The 24,257-nt window shown below is 41.6% G+C and overlaps 2 protein-coding genes across 3 annotated transcripts in view; both read left to right on the forward strand.

Moving 5' to 3' along the window:
- The window catches only part of LOC115234498, an 82,083-nt gene extending 75,565 nt beyond the window's left edge, over positions 1 to 6,518 (forward strand). Inside the window, exon 5 of the mRNA XM_029805630.1 lies at positions 6,202 to 6,518. Coding sequence (XP_029661490.1) covers positions 6,202 to 6,384 — 183 coding nt within the window. The 3' untranslated portion in view covers positions 6,385 to 6,518. The remainder of the gene's footprint in view (positions 1 to 6,201) is intronic.
- A 270-nt stretch (positions 6,519 to 6,788) lies between these two features.
- LOC115234259 (homeobox protein prospero-like) overlaps positions 6,789 to 24,257 on the forward strand; it is a 32,311-nt gene continuing 14,842 nt past the window's right edge. Inside the window, exons 1-3 of one of the 2 annotated variants that reach the window (XM_029805178.1) lie at positions 6,789 to 9,691; positions 10,115 to 10,585; positions 13,217 to 13,371. In XM_029805178.1, coding sequence (XP_029661038.1) covers positions 7,097 to 9,691; positions 10,115 to 10,585; positions 13,217 to 13,371 — 3,221 coding nt within the window. In that variant the 5' untranslated portion in view covers positions 6,789 to 7,096. The remainder of the gene's footprint in view (positions 9,692 to 10,114; positions 10,586 to 13,216; positions 13,372 to 24,257) is intronic. The other variant, XM_029805179.1, reaches the window with a different exon arrangement.

Raw genomic sequence — 24,257 nt, forward strand, 5'->3', positions numbered from 1 at the left:
ATATAATATATATATAAAATCTATATATATAAAATATATCAGATCTTAATTTTAATTAATATCTCTCTATCTGTATCTTAACGAAATGTACGAGGAAATATATAATGGATTTTCTGTAACGATTATACAGACTGCACTGTACTTTTATGTCTAATAAAACGTACTGAATAATACGCGATTAACAGACTTTTCTGACATAACGATGTTTCTGTTTATTCTACAATGCTTTTAGAAATAGTAACTCCCAAACCCTTTCGTGGAGACTCCGTTATACATCGCACAAACATACAAAACTTTGGCAATTGAATATAATTAAGGAATTCTGGATAGCCGATAATGTCTATGGCACGACTGCCATTCGTCGCAAAAACTGAGAAACATATTGGCTAACTGCCATAAGAAGACTGCGCTTCGAAATGGCGACGACAATAACGCCGGTAATCCTGGACGCTCTTGGTTGCCAATATGTCGCGAACGTATCTCCATAATTGCCTCGAGCCAAAAGTAGCCCGTAGCCAATAAAAGACGGAGAGAAAAGACAACCAGAATCGTTAAATCTGCTTCTTCTTCTCGGCAATTGGTCAGTTCAGACGTGCATTTTTTCCATTATATTTAACCAATATTTCATAGAACGAAATATTCTCATAAAAATTATATCGAGAAGAGAAAAATAAGAAAATATTAATATGCATATTTTCAACACTGAAAATGTGACAGTGCAAATATTACATAGATTTTTTTATTATTAATCATTTATTATTCTCTACATTTTATCGAAATAGGATTACAAAATCGTACTCTGAGATACGAATTATGTAAAATCATAAATAAAAATAAACGGATAATAATATAATGTCGAAGCAAGCGAAAACCGTTACTTCTCTGCGATACGAATCTCCTTGTATGTGTTCGTGCGTTTCTTAAGACGTTAGAAAGGCGAAGTTCGTTTGACCCCAAGACGTTAGGGGAATCTTAGTGTGGTACAACAATGACAACAAGAAGCCGAAACGTCGGTTATGCCTCGAAACGGCAGCTGGCACGCGCTCTCTGTCGTAAGGAGGCATCTTACCTTCTTCGCCCTTCTCCTTCGTCTTTCCTCGGTAGGGTGAGCTCCCAAGGGGGAACCGAGTCTCGAGAAGTTACCTCGATCGTGTATACAGTCAGGGGATACCTGGACATTTAAATCGGGGACGCCACCCGGCGAACCACCTGAATGCTATCGAGGGGGCCTTCTTGATCTTGCAGTGTCGTCGATAACGGGGGAATTTCTTGGCTTTAAATGTTTCAATTATGTTTCACTGAGAGATTTTCCTCCTAAATAATATTTTATTTTTTGTTTAATTTTATTGTATTTCTTTTTCTATTATAGTCTTTCTATAAAAAAAAAAAAAATTTTGTTTTAATACATTTAAAATTAAACCATTTGTATAACAACGTTATTAGATAATTATTTTATCATTTACAAACGCTGTTAAATCAGGCATAAATGATGAATTTTTAACGATGTCTAAATTAATGAAATTTAACTGATAAACGGCTTTAACAAGCTTTATTGATTTTAGTTTTATACGATACTCGTAGATAAATATAAATACAGAAGTGAAATTGGCCAGCGTAATTGATCCTGTAAACCATTAAATTAATATGATAAATCATTAAACAAAAGTGCGATTATTTTAAATTACATAAATTCGCAGTTTTCGATTTTGATGCCACAACTCATCGTCCACGCCATTGAGGGCAAGGACCGTTGTTCCTACTTCCTTTTCTGAGGGAGAACGAAGGGCGTCACAGAAATTTTTGTAGCCTTCAATATCAGACGTTGGTGTTTCCCACCGCGAGAAGTCATGGGAATATATCGAAGATCGTGCTTTTCAAGTCTCAGAGATTTGCAATCGCATCTTGGGAAATTTTCTGACGACCGTCAATTTCACATGAAATACCATTGAATTTTTCATATTTCTTTAATTTCTCAAGATGTAAGTCCATTCATCTGTCTATGAACCAAAAATTTTCTATAGAATTTTATTATCTCTACTAAAATGCATAAAAAACCAATATCTTTTCATTACTTGTCAAACAAGTAATTAAAATTTAATGTATATCGGGGATAGAGAGCGAAATTTAATTTTCATATATATATTTTCAATTGTATCTTTATAGAATTTCTCCCTTTCATTTTCCTTGTACCTTGTTGTAACACAATATAAAATGCAGGTCACTTAAAATGCAGCAATGGCAAACATTTAAAAAACACTGGCGCTCATTATCGCGTAGTATCTATAACAGCATGAATGGGAACCGAAATCGAAATGAAAACGGCGAGAAGGTCATGCTCACGTGTCAGGAATAACACAAGCGTGGCGTTGACCCACATTGTTTTTGAAACGCGATTAAACTCATTGAAAACGACCGAAGGTAGATTAATGGCGTCGGGGCGCGTAACCGCGAAAAGCGGGGCAAAAAGCGAAACAAATTTAACGAGCTGTGAATTATGAAAATCGGTGACAGGCCGCCGCTTTTAAATGCTCTCTCGCGCTCTTTCTGCCTCGCGACCTCCCAGCTCGGCTCTCGCTCTTTCTCTCTCGCCCTCTCACTCTATCTCACACCAGTTTGGTTTGGGCGCGTGCCAGTGTGTGTTGAATCGAAACGATTCGAATGCAAAATAATAATAAAACAGTGGGGCTCGTTGAAGGCGGGTGCGGTGGGCGTCGGGGGTGGGAGAGAGCGGGTAGACGACAGAGAGGCGGGGTCGGCAGCGCATTAACGCAATTAACCTCCAATTAATAACACATCAATTGACACCCGGTCAACTTGTTGCATCAGAGCAGGCCGATAATATGCTGAACGCGTGTGAATCGTGTGTGTATGTACACAATGCGCTGCCGTGTGCGTACCTCGACGACGCGTGTGAGTACCTCAGCCTCAGCGTACATTTCGCTTGCACGTGTGCGCGTGTACACGTTTGCGCTTAGCCAAGACCGCGCGCGCATGGACGTGTTTGTGCGGTCGTGGGATGCGTGTTACCGGCGAGGGTGGTATGCCTATCCCCCTATCGTCGTAGGCATAATGACGAAACGAATTGTTACAATAATTTTATATATTGGGAGGGTAAAATCGTGTATATACGCGTATACCTCTAAGCGATGGCGGTGCGTGTATACGCGATGGACATGGACTGATGACCACAATCGAGTTCCCATGCAGCAACCCCCTGCGAGCACTCTCACCACATGACACTTACAGGGGGCGGAATTCCGATGCACATGCCATTGCTATGTTACCTCTACGACGCCATGTGGGGTACGTACACCATGTGATGCTCACGCGGTAACCATCTCCTTCCATTTCCTCAATGTTGTTTCCTAGGGGTTCACTAAAAATTACTCCGCGTATACGAGAATATCGTGAAACTTTTTATTCGAATATTTTTTTCTTGTAAAATTTGATTGTACGTCGTAAGTCGTAGCTTATATTATCTCGAATTACGATTCTTTATGTATCGTCATCTACTTAGGAAAACGATTACTTGTAATATTGACTATCACCTTGAAGTTCTATCGAGGGCTCCCCATGCGTTAACTATCCTACGTATTACTTGCGGACCCTGTCACTATGCACTATAATCACGCTTTGAAATCTACCCACCTGCTTAAATGATAAATATCGTATGACGCACAGGAAATGGTCATTGGTGACTTGTCGATGTGTATTTCTTGCGCTCTAATAGTCACTGATTTTATGATATTGAAAGAAAAGAGATAACTTTATGTTTCTATTAATTAATACATACTTTTGTACATTTTTTTCTTTTATCGATTTTCACGCACTAATAATAATATATTTTTTTGTGTACGTTTTAAGATTTTTACATTTTAATATGTTTTAAGAATTTTTATATTGTATGATAATAAAATTTAAATTTAAAATCTCAAACGGAGAATACTTTATATTTGAACTTTATATTTGAATTTGAGAATAGTTGCCAAAAATCGGCCATTAAATAATAGTAGCAATAAGATCTTATTCGTGCCCCCTGCACTCGCCTTCCTGAACATGCTGCTCGCGTGTAATTAGCTCGTCGTATTTACTTCCGAATCGACACAACAGTGGGAGAGTTTCTGAAGCCATTTCCGGCAGGGCACCGGCACCTTTTTGTTTCCCCCTTCTCATCCCACGCATGGCAGCACACGGGGAAGTACCGATCAAAAATAGGAAAGACAGAAGTTCGTCCGACCCCCCTCGAAGCGTCCCTTCTATCCAGGTACGATCGTCGTCCCGTAGACCTTATCGAGGTCGACACCATATGTCACTTCTGGAATAACGAGCCCCGCAGCAAGCGCTGCGCCCCTCTAAAGTAATTGCCAACGGAACTGCCTAGTAATTTCTCGGAACGGATCGTTCCTCTTCGAGGAAGCGCTCGAGAACGCGTTAACTTGTCGTAATTGAACGTTTACGTAATAGTGATTCAAGTGCGCAATAAGAACGTCGATGGTACTTCGAATACACGCGTATTTGCTCGCCTTGCAGCAATTTGCCTTTCTGTTGAGCAATTTGCAATTTTCCAATAAACAAAAAAAATCTCTTATCTTTGCAACAGTTATCGTAACTTTATTCGATACACTTATTTTTTAATACGTTATACATCTTTACAGTAATATTTTTTTATTAAAGGATTGATTTCAGCAACAAAAAATACTTTATGTGATATGATTGTTGTAATTGTAAATTCTTTCGATTTCTTGCTATGTATTAGAATGAATATCGAAGTATTCTCAAACGTAGAGAGTTTATGCGTAGGCGAACTATGGAATATTGTTGGCTTATTGAGCGCAGGTGCTTTAAACTGCTCAGCTGTTGCTTCAAATCTCGCGTACGTGTGCACGAACACGTGCTCGAGTACTGTATTCAAGCCCTGTTCCGTAATGCATACGTGTAGATACACAACCATCTCACTTACGCACTTATACGCAGCGAATCAATTGAACTGCATGACGATCGAAGATTCTAACCGGCCATATCATTGACAAATAAAGAGCGATTATGAGCGTGTAAACTGCAACAGAATTCTACAATATTTCGTACAAAGTAAATAATTGTAATGATAATGACAAAATGTTATTGCCGTTTTACAATTTTATAATATAAATAAGAGTAGAACGTTATAGAGAATAAGCAGAAAATTTATAAACAAAATGAAAGATAAAGATTAGTTGCATGAACAGAGAAATGCAGACTGTTCTTCTCATTCAAGCAAGCCAGATGGGCTTGGTCTATGATCGAGAGCGCAATGAGCGGACTATCAATTACTTTTTGTGCCCCTTTCTTTCGCCGGGTATCGACCGACGACGGTATGCATCCCCCGACGAAGAGACTACTCTAGGCGGAACTGCTTATGTATCGAATAAGATATTCAACGCAAGTAATTTTCTTATGACCGCTTCTCAGGCGAACCACCCCCTTCTTCGCTAACCCCCTCGTAACTCACTATACTTTGAGTTTTCGCTTCTAGCGGCCGCAGAGTGTTCGGACGAGGGTGAAACACATTGCTTGCAACTGTCAACCGCGGTCTGTTCTTCTTCTTTGTTACCGTCGTCGCCGTAGTCGATCATTGTATTTTTAACCGATAGCACTTTATATGCATTCTCTTTCTTGCGTTTGTAACATGACGTCATCTTGCAATGAACTCATATACTTTTTTATAATATATCCGTATTTGAAAAAGAAATATATATAAGAAATATATTTTTTTTTACAATTTTTTTTTGTTTTTTTAAGAAACATTGTAATATGCATGGACAAGTGACACGATGGAATATTAAAAAGAAATAAGATAAATACATGTCTGTATCTTCCACCTGAAAAATACCTGAGAAGTAATTAACAATAAATCACGATTACGGAAAGTAATTATAAGACATACATCTGTAGTAGCCTATTTTCACATTCTTTCCGTATATTCGATTCGGTTAAAATAAGATAAGCTCGTAATAAGAAGGGAAATGACAAGTGTACACACTGTCTAGTATTTCTCCTATCTACGGAAGCGAGAGTCTATATACAGAGCTTAAAATAATCTACGGCGTGCTATTACTGTTCCAGTGTATGAATCGATTCTCTTATTATATATATAGACGAGCGACATTCGATTCGTTTAGTCTGTACAGATCGCTAAGATGGACTGTTGTTTTTTTGTTACAGACGTATTGGAGAATTGCGGCCACGAAAATCGAGACGAGGGAGCGAGGGGCACTTAGCCCTTTGGCGAGCTCGAAGGATGCAGCTCCCAGGCGGGAGCACGAGAATTCCACCCGCGAGAGCACCGGCTTCCGTTCTGGATATCATCAACATCGGCAACAACATCGCAACGATCACCGGGCGTAAACGCATCAATAATAAGAGCAGCAGAAGCAGCGGTCCCGGTTACAACAATCACCGTAGTAAAAGTAAGAAGCACGACAGCAGCGGATACAGATCCGATAACGAATCGACCCTTCCGAAAAAGACCCGCCATCCCGAGACGAAGGCGGACGGCCGACATCGAGTCACCGAGCAGCAGCTTCAGTCGTTGGCGTCAGCTCCACGGCGGAAGGTGCGGGGCGAGGAATAGTGAAAAGAAAGCGCAGAAAAAGCGAAGAACGACGGAAGAAGAAGAAGAGGAGGCGCGAGAGAAGGAGAAGAAGGAGAAGAGGAGGAAACAGGAGTTTGCAGGAAAAGAGAAGGGTGCCGACGTCGTCGTCGTCGTCGGCGGCGGCGGCGGAGAAGGCGGAGGAGGAAGCGGAGGAGGAGGAGGCGGCAACGGCGGAGGAAACAGAAAGCGAAGAGAAGGAGAAGAAGAAGATCGAGAAGGAGACGGCGTAGCTAAAGGAAGTGGAGCGGGGTGGTCGGTGGCAAATAAAGTGGGGAGTATTAGCTAGAAGGAACGTAGAGAAAGAGGCAGCTGTAGTAGGGGAGCCGGAGAGACTACATAGTGCAAAAGACGAAGCAGTGCGCTGAGCCACGAGGGGCTATTCGAGCGAGAAGGGGAGGGGTGACAAGGAGCCCTGGCGGGGAGGGGACGCGGAGGCCTTTGGGGGGCCGACCAACCAGACGGCCGATGATGTCATCGGAGGAGGAGACCGAGTGTTTCGCCCTCTACGGAGCAACCACGGAAAGCAAGCAACAGCAACTTCTGAAGAAGCAGAAGCGCACCAGACAGCGCGTGGACGCCGGCGAGCCGCGCAACAGCTACTCGAGTATACCGAACTTTAGCTCCCGGCCATCCTTTCTCGGTGGTGGTCTATACGGCTCGATCTTTAGTGGTAGCGGACCACCCTCGCATCAACAGCAGCAGCAGCAACAACCGCAGCAACAGCAGCAGCATCATCAGTCGCAATCGCAACAACAACAACAACAGCTTCAGCAGCAGGCTGGAGCGACTGGCAGTCAAAGTCATTTAGGTACAGCTACGACGGGTCCTACAACCCAGCAGCATTCCGCCCACGCGGCCTTCGGCTTCTTCGGGGCTCCGGGCTTCGGCCCCGCCAAGATGCTGAACGAGTTATTAGGACGGCAGGTCAAACAGGCCAGTGACGCTGGCGGATCACCGCCAGAGGGCGGTCATGGGATGACCGGTGCCGGCATGGATTCCGCCTCGAATCTACAACCGGGCGCCGTGGTTAATTGCGACGATCCCGCCACGGCCGACCTTACGCAGCACATGCTCCGCGATATGCTACTGCAGGGCCGCAAACTTTCCGCTCTCGGCGTGCAAGAGCAGCCCAACAATAACAACAGTATACACAGTAACAACAATAATAACACTACCGCGGAATTACTTAAATCGCAGCATCAGCAGAGTCCCCAGCAGCATCAACAACAAAATAGTGATAGTGCGCGCAGTGGAACAGTGCAGAGTGGCGGGGAAGAGAGTGGTGATGGCAATAATGTCGTAAATAGCGCGAATCACAGTGACCGTGATACCGTGATGCCAGGTGATGCTGAAGACAGCGCTGAGGATGCTGCTTCCGCGGCACGCGCGATGGAGGAGGCTTTTGCTGAGGCCGGTATGGAGCCAGGGGCGAATTTGGACGGATCGGATTGCGAGCAGAGCCTACCTCCTAGCCCAACGGCGCCAAGGTCGGGCTCTGTCTCCGTCAAGGAAGAAATACAAGAGTCGCTAAATATCAAACGTAGCCCTAGTCACTCTCCTTGTCCGATCGTGCCAAAGACCGAGACAAGTTCTCCGACAACGGAGATTAAACGCGCCCGCGTGGAAAATATCGTCAGCACGATGCGCAGTAGCCCGGCGCTGCAGCCGGCAACGGTAAACGGTTGTAAGAAGCGCAAGCTCTATCAACCTCAACAACAGACGGTGCATCACGTTATTCAGCATAGTGTCAATGATACTATGATAGACGATGAGGACGAGAGTGAGGAGGAGGAAGACCCAACGACGATCAGACAGAAACGGGAGGAGAAAGATAATTTGAAGATTCAGCTGAAAATGTTGCACGAGCAATTGGCGGAGATGCAACAAAAATACATGGAGCTCTCCAGTAGAATGGAGCCAGATACAAGCGAAAGCGGCGGCGACGCACCACCCAGTCCTCCGCCTCAGCCTCAACCGCAACCACCACCTAGACCGCCACGACCTCATCCACCGCCGTATAACGGCCTCCCAGCTCTTCCACCTGATCATCCCCACGCAGCAGCTGCCGCTATGTATCACATGGGACACAAACTCTACTTCGAGCAACAGCACGCCGCTCTCGAGAGAATGAAACAACATCAAGAAGCGGCTGCGAGGCAACAGCAGCAACAGCAGCAGCAGCAGCAGCAACAGCAGCAGCAGCAGCAGCAGCAGCAGCAACATCAACGACAAAATTCGCCACCGCCACCGAGCCAGTCTCAACAACAAAGCCAGAACAACACTGGACCTCCAACGCCGCAGACGCCGCAGATGCAATCAGCTAACACGCCTATTCAACATAAAGACTTCCAGGAAAGGTTAAACGTCTTCAGGGGTGCCGCTGCGGCAGCCAGCTCGTCTGGTCCTCATATCACCGGAGCCGATTTAGAAGGCTTAGCGGATATCTTGAAGACGGAAATAACCTCTTCATTAACCAATTTGATTGATAGTATAGTCGCGAGGTTCGTGCAACAGAGGAGGTTTATTGGTAAGCAGACCGAGGCAGCGCAGGCTGCCGCCGAGCAGCTGAACAAGGACCTTCTTTTGGCGAGTCAAATGCTCGAGAGAAAATCACCCAGGACGAAAGTAGTTGATAGAGGAGCGCCGCAACCACCCGGTGGCCCAAACGGGCCACGGGGGCCCCTCAACGGTGGGCCCCCTCCTCCACAGTCCACGGGGTTCTCGCAAATCGGGTCCATAGGTGGTGTGCCCCATGGTCCTCATGCTGGCCCCACAGAAAACAACCTTAATCAGATGAATCAGCTGCCCTCGCATGCAAGGCCGAGCGTTGCAATGTTTCAGACGCCAAAACCGCCGACGATATACGCCATGGCCTCCATGCAGGCGCAGCAGCAACAACAACACCAACAGCAGCACCAACAACAGCGCGAACAACAGCAAAGAGAGCATCAACAACGCGATCAATATTGCAATATGAGAAACGACGAGAGAGAAAACAGGGACTCGGAGCAAAACGAGGCCCTGTCACTTGTCATGACGCCGAAGAAAAAACGTCATAAGGTAAGCACATTACAATGTTTCAGATTTAATAAATTGATATAAATTAAATATATTAATTTAATATAATTATATAAATTATAAATATAAGTATAAATAAAGTACACAAATATTGATATATAAATTGATATATATACACACATACATATACATATGTAGATATAAAATGTACAATTTTTTAATATGCATACATTAAAGATATTAATTTCACAAATCATCTAGAATATTATTTTTAAGATAATACTATATAAATTAAAATCTATAACATTATAGCGAGAAAATATAATTCCTCGATCTTATTTAATTATTTTTATTTAATAGACTTAATTTATATAGCTACACAAAAAACTGCATTAAATAATTAACATAAAAATGAAAACTTGATAAGTCTGCCTAAAAAGAAATACTAATTAGTACGCTTTACAGGTGACGGATACGAGAATTACTCCGAGGACAGTGTCCAGAATCCTAGCGCAAGAGGGGAACGGATCGCAAGGAGGTAGTGATAGTCCCCCGCCTCCTCCACCACCGAGACCCTACCATGCGCCACCACCGATGCTGCCGGTGTCCCTGCCAACCAGTGTAGCGATACCAAATCCAAGCCTCCACGAGAGTCAAGTATTCTCACCCTATTCGCCGTTTTTCAATCCTCACGCGAGTCATCCTGGTCAAGTACCACCTCCGGGGCCACATCATTTACCCGCGAGTCCTCCGGGTGGCGGTGTAGAACTCAGGGATTCTCCTCCACTGCCCCATCCGCCGGCTATGTTGCATCCAGCTCTACTGGCGGCAGCTCAGCACGGCAGTCCGGATTACGGACACCTCAGGATGGACAGCAACGACCGAGCTAGCGACTGCAACTCCGGTGACATCACCTACGATGGAATTCAGCCTACAATATCCTTTACTAATACTAATACGTTAAGCAGCAGAATTGGTAATATTATTAAAATAATAATTAACATTCAAGATAAAATAAATATTAATTGCTTATCTTATTATAAAAGAAGATTTATAATATTAAAATGAAAAGTATTATCTAAAGATACATTATCTAAAGATTATTTTACAATTAAAAAGAATATATGCATATAGAAATAGCGAGGAAAACGAGCAAGATGTTTAGAAGCGTTTTTTTTTTTTTTTTTTTTTTTTTTTTTTTTTTTTTTTTTTTTTTTTTTTAAAAAGGGGGGACAAAAACAGAGTTAATTCAAGAATTTTGAAAAATTAAACCAAAATTATTAGCATACCAAAAAGCTACACAATCAAGAGAAAAAAACTATCGCCGCGCAATAAAACAAACTCCTCGGTTTCATTGTCCGTGCTATGAGCAAGGAAAAGCAGAAAGAAAAAGAGAGAGGAGCGTGAAAAAAAATACTCGCCGGCGTAGCGGAAGCGTCGTCGCAAAAGGCAGGGTGCACGGAATTAAAGGTGAACGACGGAGGTGTGTCTATTATCTAAAGATTATTTTACAATTAAAAAGAATATATGCATATAGAAATAGTGAGGAAAACGAGCAAGATGTTTAGAAGCGTTTTTTTTTGTTTTGTTTTGTTTTGTTTTATTTTATTTTTTTTAGAAGAGGAGCGAAAAACTCGAAAAGTTTTGGATGTAGCAGTGAGTTTTTGAGAGAGAGGAAGAGAGAGAGAGAGAGGGGGGAAAAAAGAGAGAGAAAAAGCTGGGCAGAATGGTTCATTCGTTCGCTAGAAGGCGGTTGGAGCGAGGAAGCTCGGACGAATGTTAGATTAGTTTGCTACGGAGTTAGGCTAATGTTGGCTGCACCTACGAGTAGAGTTTGTCCGGCAACAACGCATCGAGCCAAAAGTTCTTTGCCTACCCGGGCCCACCCTCGGCCTGCAGTCTCACCCAACTTCGCAAGCCAATAATCTGTCCCGCAATTTCGCAATTCAGCGTGAGCATTTCGCGAACTTCCCATCTCGAGCGTCTCCTCGACTTATCGTAGATAAGCTACTTTAGCTGGTTTTGGTAATACGAGTCTTCGTAGTGTTAAATTCCTATGCATTGTATTTTATTTACATTTACGCATCTCTCACCTTCCAACTCACGTATTAAGAAAAATATGTTATTTGATTCTCACTATATTTACGTATAGTCATATCAGTCATATTTTGAGGATACAATTGATGTAGAAATGTATATATGATAGAGTGAATTTATTTTTAGAAAGAAGTTTTTAATTGAGTTTATTAAAAACGAATTTACATTATTTGATAAATCATATATTCTTTAATAATTCATCGTAAGTTCTAAATGTCCATAAATAATTATAAATAATTCTATACGATATTTTTCATATATGTGATGACGATTAATTAAAACTTTATCGATTAGTAAATTGTTGGAAGGTAGTAAATTTACCTTTTATCGAACAATTCGTTACGCTAAAAATTTACAAGAGTTTATGGAATTAGATACAGATAAAAAGTCTTTTAAGCTCATTTAAGAATTTATCAGAAATTCAATTAAATCGTTCAGGACTATCAAAATGATTAAAATAACCGCATTTTTGCATCTAGTTTAGTACAGACTCTTGGGACCGTTAAAAAGAGCGAACGATATTCATCAGCTCGATTATCGTGCACGATCTATCGCGTCGCGATTTGTTTCTGAGTTGCCGAAAGAACGTACAGAGATCCGATGGCTTGCGGAGCGGGAGTTCGCCTCGGTGCAGCGAGGAAAAAAAGGCGAGCGTCGCGCGCGCGGGCTTGTGTGAGCGCCGATCGTCCGATGCAATGTCGGAACTGCATCGGCATGTTGGACCGGGTCGCTCGATCGGGTAGCGTGTGCCGTTCTTTGCCGCCTTTTTAGTCGGCCTTTGATGTAAAATCAATGGCGCATTTTTTTCACTCCCTCCTCTCTCTAGGGGTAGGTTAAGCGCGCCGTGCATCGCCGTGACACGATCTGCTGCTCCGCGCTCTTCTGGACGCATCCTAGTCTCGCGATTCGCCCTAGCATTTGATGCATTCGAATACATTTTGCAGATTATACGCGCTTTTTTTCGACAAAAAACTTATCTTGAGATTTAAGCCCGAGATCAATTGTTCGTACGCAACGCAATTGTTTGCGCGCCGGTAATCAATATACATATATGTATTATAAACAAATTAACTTGTCGCGGAAAGTCCCGTAGTAGAGCGCGAATTAATCGAATAAGATTGCATTGAAACCACATATAGAGATCCTATTACCAATAAGGAGTCGGTAAGGCTTCTGCTGAGGATACGGCCAATCGTAGATCAAAACTTCGCAGAAAAAACCCTTCTACCGCCAAACCCTCGATAGCCGCAATTTGTACGATTTCTAATCCGATTCGATACGAAAGAAAACACGATTATGTTTGAGATCCTCAGATGCCCAAGAAGCGAACCAATAGCTTTCTCTATCGCATTTTTCTCATTTAATTTAGTCTCTCCTTTTGTAATAGCAAGAAATCTTTCATATATACATATTATTTATATATATATGTGTGTACATTGCAAAATGACTATTTCCTTAACCGCGGTGAACTCGTCGACGCTGACGCCGATGCATCTGAGGAAGGCGAAGCTGATGTTCTTCTGGGTCAGGTACCCGTCCTCGGCCGTCCTTAAGATGTACTTCCCCGACATCAAGTTCAACAAAAACAATACAGCGCAGCTGGTCAAGTGGTTCTCCAACTTCCGGTGAGTAATATACAATTCTGAATTTATAGCAGTAATGCAGCAAATAATCTTTTCCAATTGGATATTATGCAACGCGAGCGCAACTAGTTTCTTGTATAATATACCAAAAAAAAGGCAGATAGATGTTATTTTGTCAAAACCGAAATATGTTTGTAGATGAGAGACGTGAATTTATAGACATTTAAATATTTGAACAAATAAATGTATTAAAACGCTTTAGTAAGGGAACTCTTAAAATTTAAATTTTCTCTGTTGTATGTAATTAATTCGTGCCAATTTTCAATCTTATTTAAATCGAAAATTAACGAGATTGAATTATTTTCGGTACGCGATCTCTATCTTGTACGGAATGGATAACTAAATCCATGGAAACGGAGTAGATAATCATGTAGAAAATCTCGAGAATTCGGGGGACAATCTATTCGCCACTCCCCTACATAATCTCGGACATTTTCGACCTCATTCACTATTCCCCCGAAAGAATGAAATCGTAGAAGACGTTTCTGATAACAGAGGTGCGTTTCGTGTATGCAAACGAGAACGAGGTTTTCGAGGGATCGACCACTCCCTTTGCAGAAGCGGTCAGAGCCCAAGAGACGAGAGTCACGATGGGTGTGTCCGAATCTTAATTACCCTCTCTCGTAGCAGCTGGGGATAAGTAACGCTACCTACATAGCGGCAGGTATAGAAGCGCGTACAAGGCCGTAGGTACCGACACATACTGTCCGGCAGGCATTAGCCTGATTATAATTAGGCTGAGTACAGTACAGATCCAAGATACAAGGCGGTCGAAGGTGGATCGCGCGTGGCCGCACCGTTACATTATTACCACTTTCTTATCGCGAGATGTCCATCCTCATGAAAATCGTAAGTCCTCGCGCGCTTACCTCCGTGTATGCCGGCACTTCTACTGCTCCCACAATTACGGTATGGAGAAAACTCCACATGTGTGTCACAGATACACCTTATATAAAAACTGCATGCGCAACAATAAATAAAACATAAGATAATGGTCGAGTTAATTACGATACTTAACATTGCACCTTATGCTACTATTTGACTTGCCAAGCTTTTCCGATTTCATTGTACAGTAATGTTGAATGATTTACAATTAATGCAAAACATACGAGTATCACATGGTTATATCAAGATGAACGAGATGTTATACACATAGAACCGCAAAAACCAAAAAATGAAAGGATTCCGTCTATTTTGGCAACGATGTGCGCTGTTAATTATCAGTCTTCTGTGTAACTTTATTCATTGAGACTATTCAAAAGAGTGGAATCGAAGATAAAAGAGCAAGCACGCGGTATGTTTGCGGAACTTTCAAACGTCCAGCGAAAATTGCACGCTCGTATTCGACGGTACGTACAAAGCTAATTACCGCTTCGGTATATTTTGGTACATTTGGCCCGAGGGTTTCTTCGTCTTTTTCGCCATTTTATTTCTACCCTTCCGAAATTTTTCTTAATGAGATTTGCTCTGAATTGTGCCTTGAACTCTAAAATATTGTCCGTTAAGATCTTTTAAAATCTATAGAATCAAATATTTCATGTAATTTTACGTTATGTGATACGCGCGTTTTGCTTGATATATTATAACCGTGAATATGTTTTCTAAATGTAGAACCTATTAGTCATGGTATACGTACCGTGATATAATCAGAAAATTTCATTTATTTTTCTTATGAAAGATAAATCTGTCTGCATGTATATATCAGTAATTGATATATGAAATAATATTTTAATTTATATCTATTTTATGAAGATTTTAAAATAATTCAATTCGCATAATTCATTATTATTCGCTTCTGATTAAGATATGAAATTTATATTCTCATTTTATGAAGAAAGTTAACTAAAGAAAGAAAATTCGAAGATTTTACTACTCGGAATTTTTTTTTTTTTTTACTACTAATCACGTAAGGGGTTTGTCCGGACTTTTTCCTCCTTTTTCTCTACCAGACATTGTCGCGCGTGCTTGATCTGATAGCCTAATGCACGGCTTCCTATGCGGAAATGCCTCACTACATTATTCTACGCTACTACGTGCACGGTCAACCCTCCATCCTTTTCCCACCCTAGATCATCGTTGTACTTTTGTCACGAGAATGGGCCGAGACTACCATCGCCGTCACCTGCTACGTCGATTATTATATCGTCGTCTCGTTCCTGGTATAAAATATACACGTACAAACCGTCGATCAGAAATCTAAATGCGTTCTTACTGATTGATCAATCTCCAACTATCGATTCATGGATATCAAGGGATACGACATGAGAGTGGACAAAAATTTTATTTTTTTCTGATCATAAATAATGTAACAAGAATACTTAAAGTACTTTCCCCAAGTTGCAATATTTATGCATTTTTTCTACGTACGATTATATTTGGTAAAGATGTTGAAAAAGAGAAGAGGTAACAAAATTAGAATAATTTTATCAGCGTTTTGATATTTAACTAAAAGAGATTGTAATATATATAATACTCATCAGAGAATGCTGAGAATATTTCACATATGACAAATTTTTATAAACATCGCATATGATAGAGAGAGAGTCTTATATATTAATGACAACCCATCTAACTATGATTTCCGTAATCGTAACATTTACCCGATGACGTCATTTATCATTGTACATCCCCTGGCACAGCAGATGCCGGAGAAAGTCGGATTCGAGAAAAAACAGATAGAAATAAGGGAAAAGAGGAATAGAACGAGAACCACAGAGTGATAGAAAAAGAGAACGGCAACGAGAGAAAAAGAGAGAGAGAGAGAGAAAGAGCGAGGCGGCCATGCACACAAAGCGATCGTTCGCACCCTATTTTCTCACGCTCACGCTCGCGTCGAATCGAAAGCACGTCCGATATCTTACGGAGACTCGTTGACGTCGCGCGTACATCATCGGACCTGCTTATACCGACGATATTGACAGCCTTCGTTCGATGAAGCACGCCGTGGGGGATGATTGGGGTCGTCTGCGATCCAGGGTACGACGTGTGTGCGTGTTCATATCTGCGATGTATGCGTGTATGTGCTCGCGCTCGTACCCGTCTCTATCTCCGCGCATCTCACCCCGTCTGTCCGTCTGTCTGTCGGCCGACCGATCGGTCGGTCGGTTCACCCCCGCATGAACGCGAAAAAGAGAAAGAAGAACGCGAGAAAGAGATGCGCGGGCGGACTCGGGTTCGCGTTCGTTATCAGATCCCACGGTAGGACACGCGACTGAGGTAGCGATAGATTCTATCTCTGCAGGATGGAAGAAATTTTATGTCGTATAATGGACAACGGATCGCGCACACACGACACGGTTCTAACCGGACTTCATTTCGCACGAAAAACCCGAGCCTCCTCGGAATGAGAATCGAGCTATGATTTTCCGTTTTTAAATACTGCATCGTTTCTTTTCGACGCTTGATACACCATAAATTTGTATACGGGCTTGATATTTAATTTTATCTTTGTAATGTAAAGAATATATCCTTTCATGTAAGAGATTCGGATACTTATTCAAAAAATAATTATTTTTTGTCATGATATACGATTTTATTTCCACAATTCTGATAGATAAGTACAAATATCTCACTGATCCGCCGAACATTTCTCGATAAGTATATTCAGTCTAGTAAATATTTCCTTATTTAGCAATGGATCGAGAACGGATTTATAAACGGAGTAGGATTTAATCCGGTTAGATATATAAAGAGCATCTCCGGAAACTGCAAAGTGGAGGACAGCGATATCTTCGATAAAGAGAGACCTCCAAGTGGCGGTTGACGAGAAAACGCGAGCTAATGGCTCGGCCACGAGCGGAATGATATAATGTCGCGGGAAGAGCAAAAAGAGAAGACAGAGTTAGTAAGAGGGAGAAAGTATACGATATAAATGAAGAATCGAAAGCTCTCTTGAGTAGTCGAATAATAAAGTCCACGATGAATTTACCCAGTCACGCTTTCAAGGGGCTGCTTATCGCCGCGAAATATTCGATAATTCTCTCCGAAAGGGGACGACCCCGGTGGCGTTTTCTCATTCTAATTTCTTCTTCGCCTCATTCTTATCAACCGACGATCGTTTTGTGGGCGAGCATTACCGTCTCGCTGCTCGTCCATACAGGCGACGTGGAGTCGGGGTAATGACGCGGTAATTTTCTAAACACAAATTTCCTTTTTCAACCCTTATCTCGCTCCCGTCGGACACGTGACCGGTCGTTAGCGTTTACTTTCCTCCTTCGTGCGGTCTGTCCACGCGTTCTTAGTAACTACCGGCGCTGCCACGACACGCACCTCTCCCACGCTTCCGAGTAAAGCGCACCTTGCTTGTATCGAGCATGATCTTTTCACCTAGTGACATGCTATTATCGGGAGGCCGTCGCAGTGAGAATTTCTGGTACATACTTATATACTGGCATTTACGATCCAGGTAGCGATTATAAGCGACAGGATAAAAATGATAAACTTCTAGTCAAGGATAAACATATTTTATTTCAGTACTATGGTCGTTAATGGTAAAATCTATAAAAATGTTTTATTAACATTTATTTTTAATACGCGATGGAATATATAGAAAAGATTTAGATGCCCTAGATGTATTTGTGATTGTTTTTATTATCTTATACGCATCTCTTAGACATTATGTCGAAAAAGCATATTTATTTAGAAAACGGGAGAACATAGGATATAACTTCGGATAAAAAACTGCTTATATTCTCTACTTCTGACAGTGGCTTGCGTTTTAACTCCACAAGATTACAACTGAGAGAGTGGTAGCTTATTCAAGAACTCATCCAGTTGCTTGACGGAGGATTGGCGTGTGCGTGGGCGGCCGGTTGGCGTGCCATTTAGCGAGAAAGCCTAGACTCATACGACACGCGTATATACATACACGTATATACATGATGAACACCGGTTCTCTCTTACCGCGAGAAATAAGCCGGTCGCGGTTGCAAGCCAAGGGAAAGATGCCTTGAGGTAGAGATGGAAGCATATGTGCTTTTCTAAGTGCATATATGCGTGTACACTCGCGTGCGGAGGCAGAGGCGATTCTCAGCATCCTCTCCTGCGAGCCATTCGCTGCAGCTTAACTCTGTGAAAACGGGAAAACATTGCATACCTTCCTCGCAATTAACGTCATCTCTTACCATTTGTGGTCGATTTTTTCTCATCTCTTTTACCAAATTTCTCGATATTAGGTATTAACGTCTTCGCTGCGGCATTTTTTCCATATGAGATATCTTATCATTTTCATCGGCTAAAAGACAATCTCGTGAAACAGATCCAAAAGCGCCATTTTTTTCTATGGTGGCTGTACGCGCAGCTAAATATTTTTAGATATATACATCTCGTGCAGTCGATCAGAAAGGAAAGGAAAAAGCTAATCGCGCGAGAGCAATCCTCGAAAGAAACAAGAGATTCCGAGAAAAATGAGCAAGTAAAAATCCTTTGAGATAAAAGTTGCCGCGAGGTGGTAGGACCAGAAGAAACGCATCGAAATGAAGAAGTCGAGAAGAAAAACGTGAAAGGGAAGGATAGAGAAAAGGGGTAGACAGTGAGTTGTATCTTGGCTGTTCCGTATGCCGTTAATGAACAGAAGGAAACTTTGGTCTTTGACTGTCGGCCAGTAGTCTCTTGCTGAGAGCGTTGCAGTCAGACCTTCGCAAAAAAAAAAAAAAAAAAAAAAAAAAAAAAGGAAAGGGAAGGCGTATTTCACATCTACTCGATTCTCGAGAGACAGTTGATTTTATTAAGCGTTTCTTTCTTATCAGCTTTCTTATATATATTTTTATTATAAACGATGTACGCGTTATATAAAATATCTTGTATATTATCAAGCGTTGAAATTTAACGAATAGAACTTCAACGTAGCATGTATTATGATAATAAGCCTGAAAGAATGGCAAGCATGAAAAGGAATAAAATATTCTCGAAAGTTTTGCGACTGGAATAGCATAGAAAAAGAAACAAAGCATAGTTCGCATAGCTCGCGCATTAACTTTAATTAACTTTAATTAACCCTCTAAAAAAAAAAAAGAAGGGAACGGAAGCTGCATCTCTCGTTATTTACAAAAGAATATTTATAAGGGGATATATTAAAAATATATGTACGTTTGCCCGTTTAATTAGCGTTTATATACAAATAAGTTCAAATGCATGTAATGAATATACATTAAAAAGAAATGTTTGGAAATTATCGGAAATTAATAGCAGGTTTTCGCTTTCTTTTATTATTTTGTAAAATGTTTTATTTTTGTTTAAATTGCAAACAGTTATAATAATTTTCCGCTAAATTGGGCCTTTGATATGCATTTCTTTTATTGAACATTTCTATCATCTGTTTAATTATTGTGTCTCAAAATACTCTTTGGTGAACTACCATTATCGAATCACCATTTCTATTTTTCTAGGGCTCATTTGTAGATATTCAAAAATTTATTTCGATAAATCGAAAACATGTTTCTGATTGTCCATACACATGACAATAATATACGATATGTCAGCTTTCATCAGCGTATCAATGAATGTTGCACGCTGAAAATTATGTCTCAAAGAAATTATGTATCATTAACTCATATGAAATCGTACATTATTGATATAAGAAAAAAATATTTATGCTTTACATTTTAATCTGATTCATTTATTATATATACATAATATGCGTTTATAAAATTTCTCATGTGTAACGTTGAACTGTGTAGACATATGTAGAAAAAAATATATAAAACTTTTAAAGCAAATTTAAATATTATATTCATAATTGCTTAAAAATACTTGTCGATATAATTTATAGTGTTATAGATAAAAAATTTTAAAAAGTTTTCTCTGTGTACGAATATATATTTATTATCTTGTGTAAATATTTTCTCAAATTGTTGTCCCGCGCCATATTTTTTGTTAATATCATTAATGAAGTTTTGTTAATCGACGCCAGGGAATCGCGATTCCGAGAAACCTTATGAGAGAGTCGATTTTCCGAAGAACAATAACCCCCGGTTCGTTACTGTAGATGTAAATGAAACGCCCTGCACCGAGCAAGCTACCACATACGTGGTGGTTGTGCGCGTAAACGGCAGTCACTTAATTAAAAATTACTTAATTACGTTCTTGGCACTAATTAGGTACGCTTGGTTCTCTCTTAGCCGTGCGCCACGGCTACCTCGCCACAGCTACCTCCTTCTCTGCCGCATCTCGCTCCTACTCTCTCACCCTTCTATCGCCATCGCTTTTTAACTGTTCCACCATCTCTTATATTCCCTTTCCTCTCTACATACTCTGTTCACATCTACTCGCCAGCAAAATCTCTGTCTTGGTTGAAATTCTTCAGTTGCTTTTTTCTTCTCGCTCTTTGCTTGCAGCGATTTCTTTCTCTCTCTCTCTCTCTCTCTCTCTTTTCTTCTCTTCTAGACGGATATCAAATCACCGACGAGCTAACTTCCCAGCAACGCATATATATCGTGAAATTCCGAGTAACGTTGAATCACTTCTTGAACCACCGGTAGATTCATCGACAACTTTTCAAGCGCCGCCAATCGTGGCCAACCAACTCAATCTCCGTCGTTGACCATTCTCGCGATTTAAACTTGCGGGAACTGTTTTACTCGCGGACAAATTTTGTATTAGGGTTTTCGAATATTTAACTAAAATATAGCGGCTAACATCGATGCTAATATCATGAAATTAAACGTTACGATTACTGCTCTCTCTGTTTTGATGAACATAGATTAGTCGCAGGAATAATTAAGTGAAATTTCTTGTATCAAATATTCACATATGATTTAACATGCGAGCAAACAGGAAGAATAAAAGTTCGGATCAGCACGGATGAACGCGGAAGAACGGGCTTACGGGGCCACCCTCGTGAAACGTCAGTAACGTAACATAAGGGGTTCCTGCTGGCGTTGCAGCAGGCAGCCGATAGCAACGTCGGTTCTTCTCGAATTTTTTGATAATGAACACAAGTACGAGAAACACGACGGAGTATTGGCTGAGCGGCAGACAATGCTGTGGCCGCAGGGCTATCGCGGGAGGAACAACGAAGGAGGCAGGGGTTGGCCGCCGAGGGGGGGAGTTTCGCAGAGGGGGTGGTAGAATGGTTGAGGTGACATGCGGGGAGGGAAAAAGGAGCAGGAGCAGCGAGTGGGCGAGGGGGAGGGTGATGGCAGCGGAGGCTTTATAGGGGATGTAAGCATCGCTACTGCAAGGCTAATCCGCCGCTATGAGCTGCTACTTGCAGCATAAGTACGGTACACTCCCCGCCAAAGATTTCGCCAAAGCGAATCTTTTTTCCGGTTGTTGCCGGACAATTAAAAGAGTTCATTGAACCCGTGTGCGAGTAAAAAATGTACCCGAAATCGTGAATCAAAACGCATTTCTAAATTAATAATAGTTCGTTTGCTTGACGAGATATAAAAATCAATCTCACTAAACTTTTAGAGAATAACAATAGAAAAAAGTACTCTTCATAAGAAACTATCTTGATAATTATGTCAAAAATATTCTCTCTCTTTCTCTCTCTGTATTATATTAAATACTAATAATAAAATAATTAATATAACATTACATTTTCATACACAAGGAATAGTCTAAAAATAAGTATAGATTTTACATTTCGTTTAAATACATACATATACTATATATATAATTTTTTTTATATTATATATCTCTGCAAAAGATATCAAGAGATGTAGTTTTTTGTTTTCTCCTTTTTTGCAAAACGAATTCTTTTGTATTAAATTACATTCAAACATCTTTTTCGCACGAATAGTATACAGTTTCAGCACCTCTAAGAAATATTAGAACTATAATTTTCAATAATATATTAGAAGAAACCATTTGATTGTTTCCTTGTTGACCATTTTTTCGATGCTAATTCGCTAATTGGAATGTATTATTTAGATAAAAAAGATTTTAAAACACGAAAATTTAAGCAAATTTACCGATCAATACTCACATATCACAATTTTATTCAATAAAATATCTTAATTATACACGCGATAAAAGATTTCGACGATGCTGAATGCATACCGCGAAAGTAATTTCAAAATTTCATCGAGATTCGAGTTCCCTGCAGTTTGAACAATCGCGATGGCCGACCGAAAAAATCATCGTAGGTAAAGATTAAAAAATGAGTTACCCGGGAAACTGCAACCGGTAATCCATTACGTCACGTCCATCGCCAATGCCACCCGCTTGCCTCTCCCGCTCGCCCCTCGGTAGTCAGCAACGACCCCATGCCAGTCATCCAGACGGCTGACGCCGTTTTTCATCCCCGTGTTCGAAAGATCTCCGCGCGGACGTACGTGCGCGCGCGCCCGCACGCACACATCCGCGCGTGAAATCCTAGACACACGACAGCGGCGTGCACGCTCATCGGGCGAATCTTCGCGAAAAATGCGATATGATAATGTTCCCAGCGTTTCGCTCTAATCGGCTTTGTATCCGCCTGTGACGGCTCGTTGGCGAAGGGGTTGCGGCGTGATATCGGAAGTACTAAACGGGCGACTGGAGCGACGGGACGGGGAGCGGAGGATACATGGTCGGGATCCTGGGGGCAGTCAAGAGAGGCGAGTCTGTGCCAGCCTCCATGAAGGATTTAATTTACATCCACCGGCGAAAAACGCGGAAAACAGTTTATCAAAAAAGTTACCGCGCAGACTCGAGCCGTAGAACGAACGGGCGAGAGAGAAAAGGAGTGAGAGAGAGAGAGAGAGAGAGAGAGAGAAGGAGAGAGAAACGCAGGACGCGAGGGAACGGAAGAAAGAGGGTTACACGACGGCAGAAATGAAATTGTCCGTGCATGGATTACCGCCGACTTCGTTATGCCCTCGCATTAGTGCTCTCCCCCTCCTTCCCACAATCCTCTTTTTCTCTCTCTTCCTTCTCTCTCTCTCTCTCTCCTTTTGCATCATCTCTACACGTCCATTCTTCTATATTTGAAGCCCGATGCAACGCTTATTCGATGTTCCCAAAAAGGTACTTAAAATATAACCGGTTATGAAAGAAATTCTTAAGCCGTTTTTGTAATAAACGCGTATCTGCCAATTACATTCGACAACTCCAAAGCACACGCGCTTCTATTATAGTTTGCGCGAAAAAAAAGCCGAATTAATTACATCTCTCGTTAAACGAATTCTTTCGATTCCCATTTCTATAGACAAGAACGGCAACGGATAATAATACTAATGTCATTTAAACTGCAAAATGCGATGCATACAATTATCCGTTTAATTGTCGCTATAGTCTAATTTCGGAGAAAAGTCCAAGGATAGATAGAAACGTAAACAATCGCGCTTTCTCTCTCTCTCTCTCTCTCTTTTATGACAAAATTATCATTGGCTGATGAGAAGACTCCTTTATAAAATATCTAACTGATCGAGATACGCTAGACTCGTACACAGTGGTTATGAAATACGCATGAATTTCATCGGATGGTGGTCCGATATCCATCGTGACGTTTCGTAGCGCAGCGCAGCGGGTTTGCGATCACCAGGGACCGGGCGTAAAATTACTGTTTCGGCCAACATTTACCCCGGCAGCCGCGGGGGTAACGTTCGACTGGACAGCGACTCTGAATTGATTTCGTTTGAAACCCCTACCCCTCGCCGAAAGGCCTCCCTTTCCCCGCTTGCCTCCTCCACGAGTCTCGTTCCCTTCCATCGATGCCGTTTCGCCACCCCCAGCTTTCTCCTCTTTCACGCGCTTTCGTCCTTCCTCTGCCTCCGACGCTTCGTCCTTCCATTTTCGGTCCTCGTTCCTTTTCCATACTCCTCTCCTGTTCCCGCCATGGTTCGCCGTCTCCATCTTTTTTTGGAATCTCATCCGCGACGCCTCGCTACAGACGCTGCGCCAAATGTATTTCCCCCTTTGCTATTTTTTTTTTTTTTTTTTTT

The sequence above is a fragment of the Formica exsecta genome, unplaced genomic scaffold, assembly GCF_003651465.1.
Source record: "Formica exsecta isolate Colony F162 unplaced genomic scaffold, ASM365146v1 scaffold2, whole genome shotgun sequence".
Classification (NCBI taxonomy): domain Eukaryota; kingdom Metazoa; phylum Arthropoda; class Insecta; order Hymenoptera; family Formicidae; genus Formica; species Formica exsecta.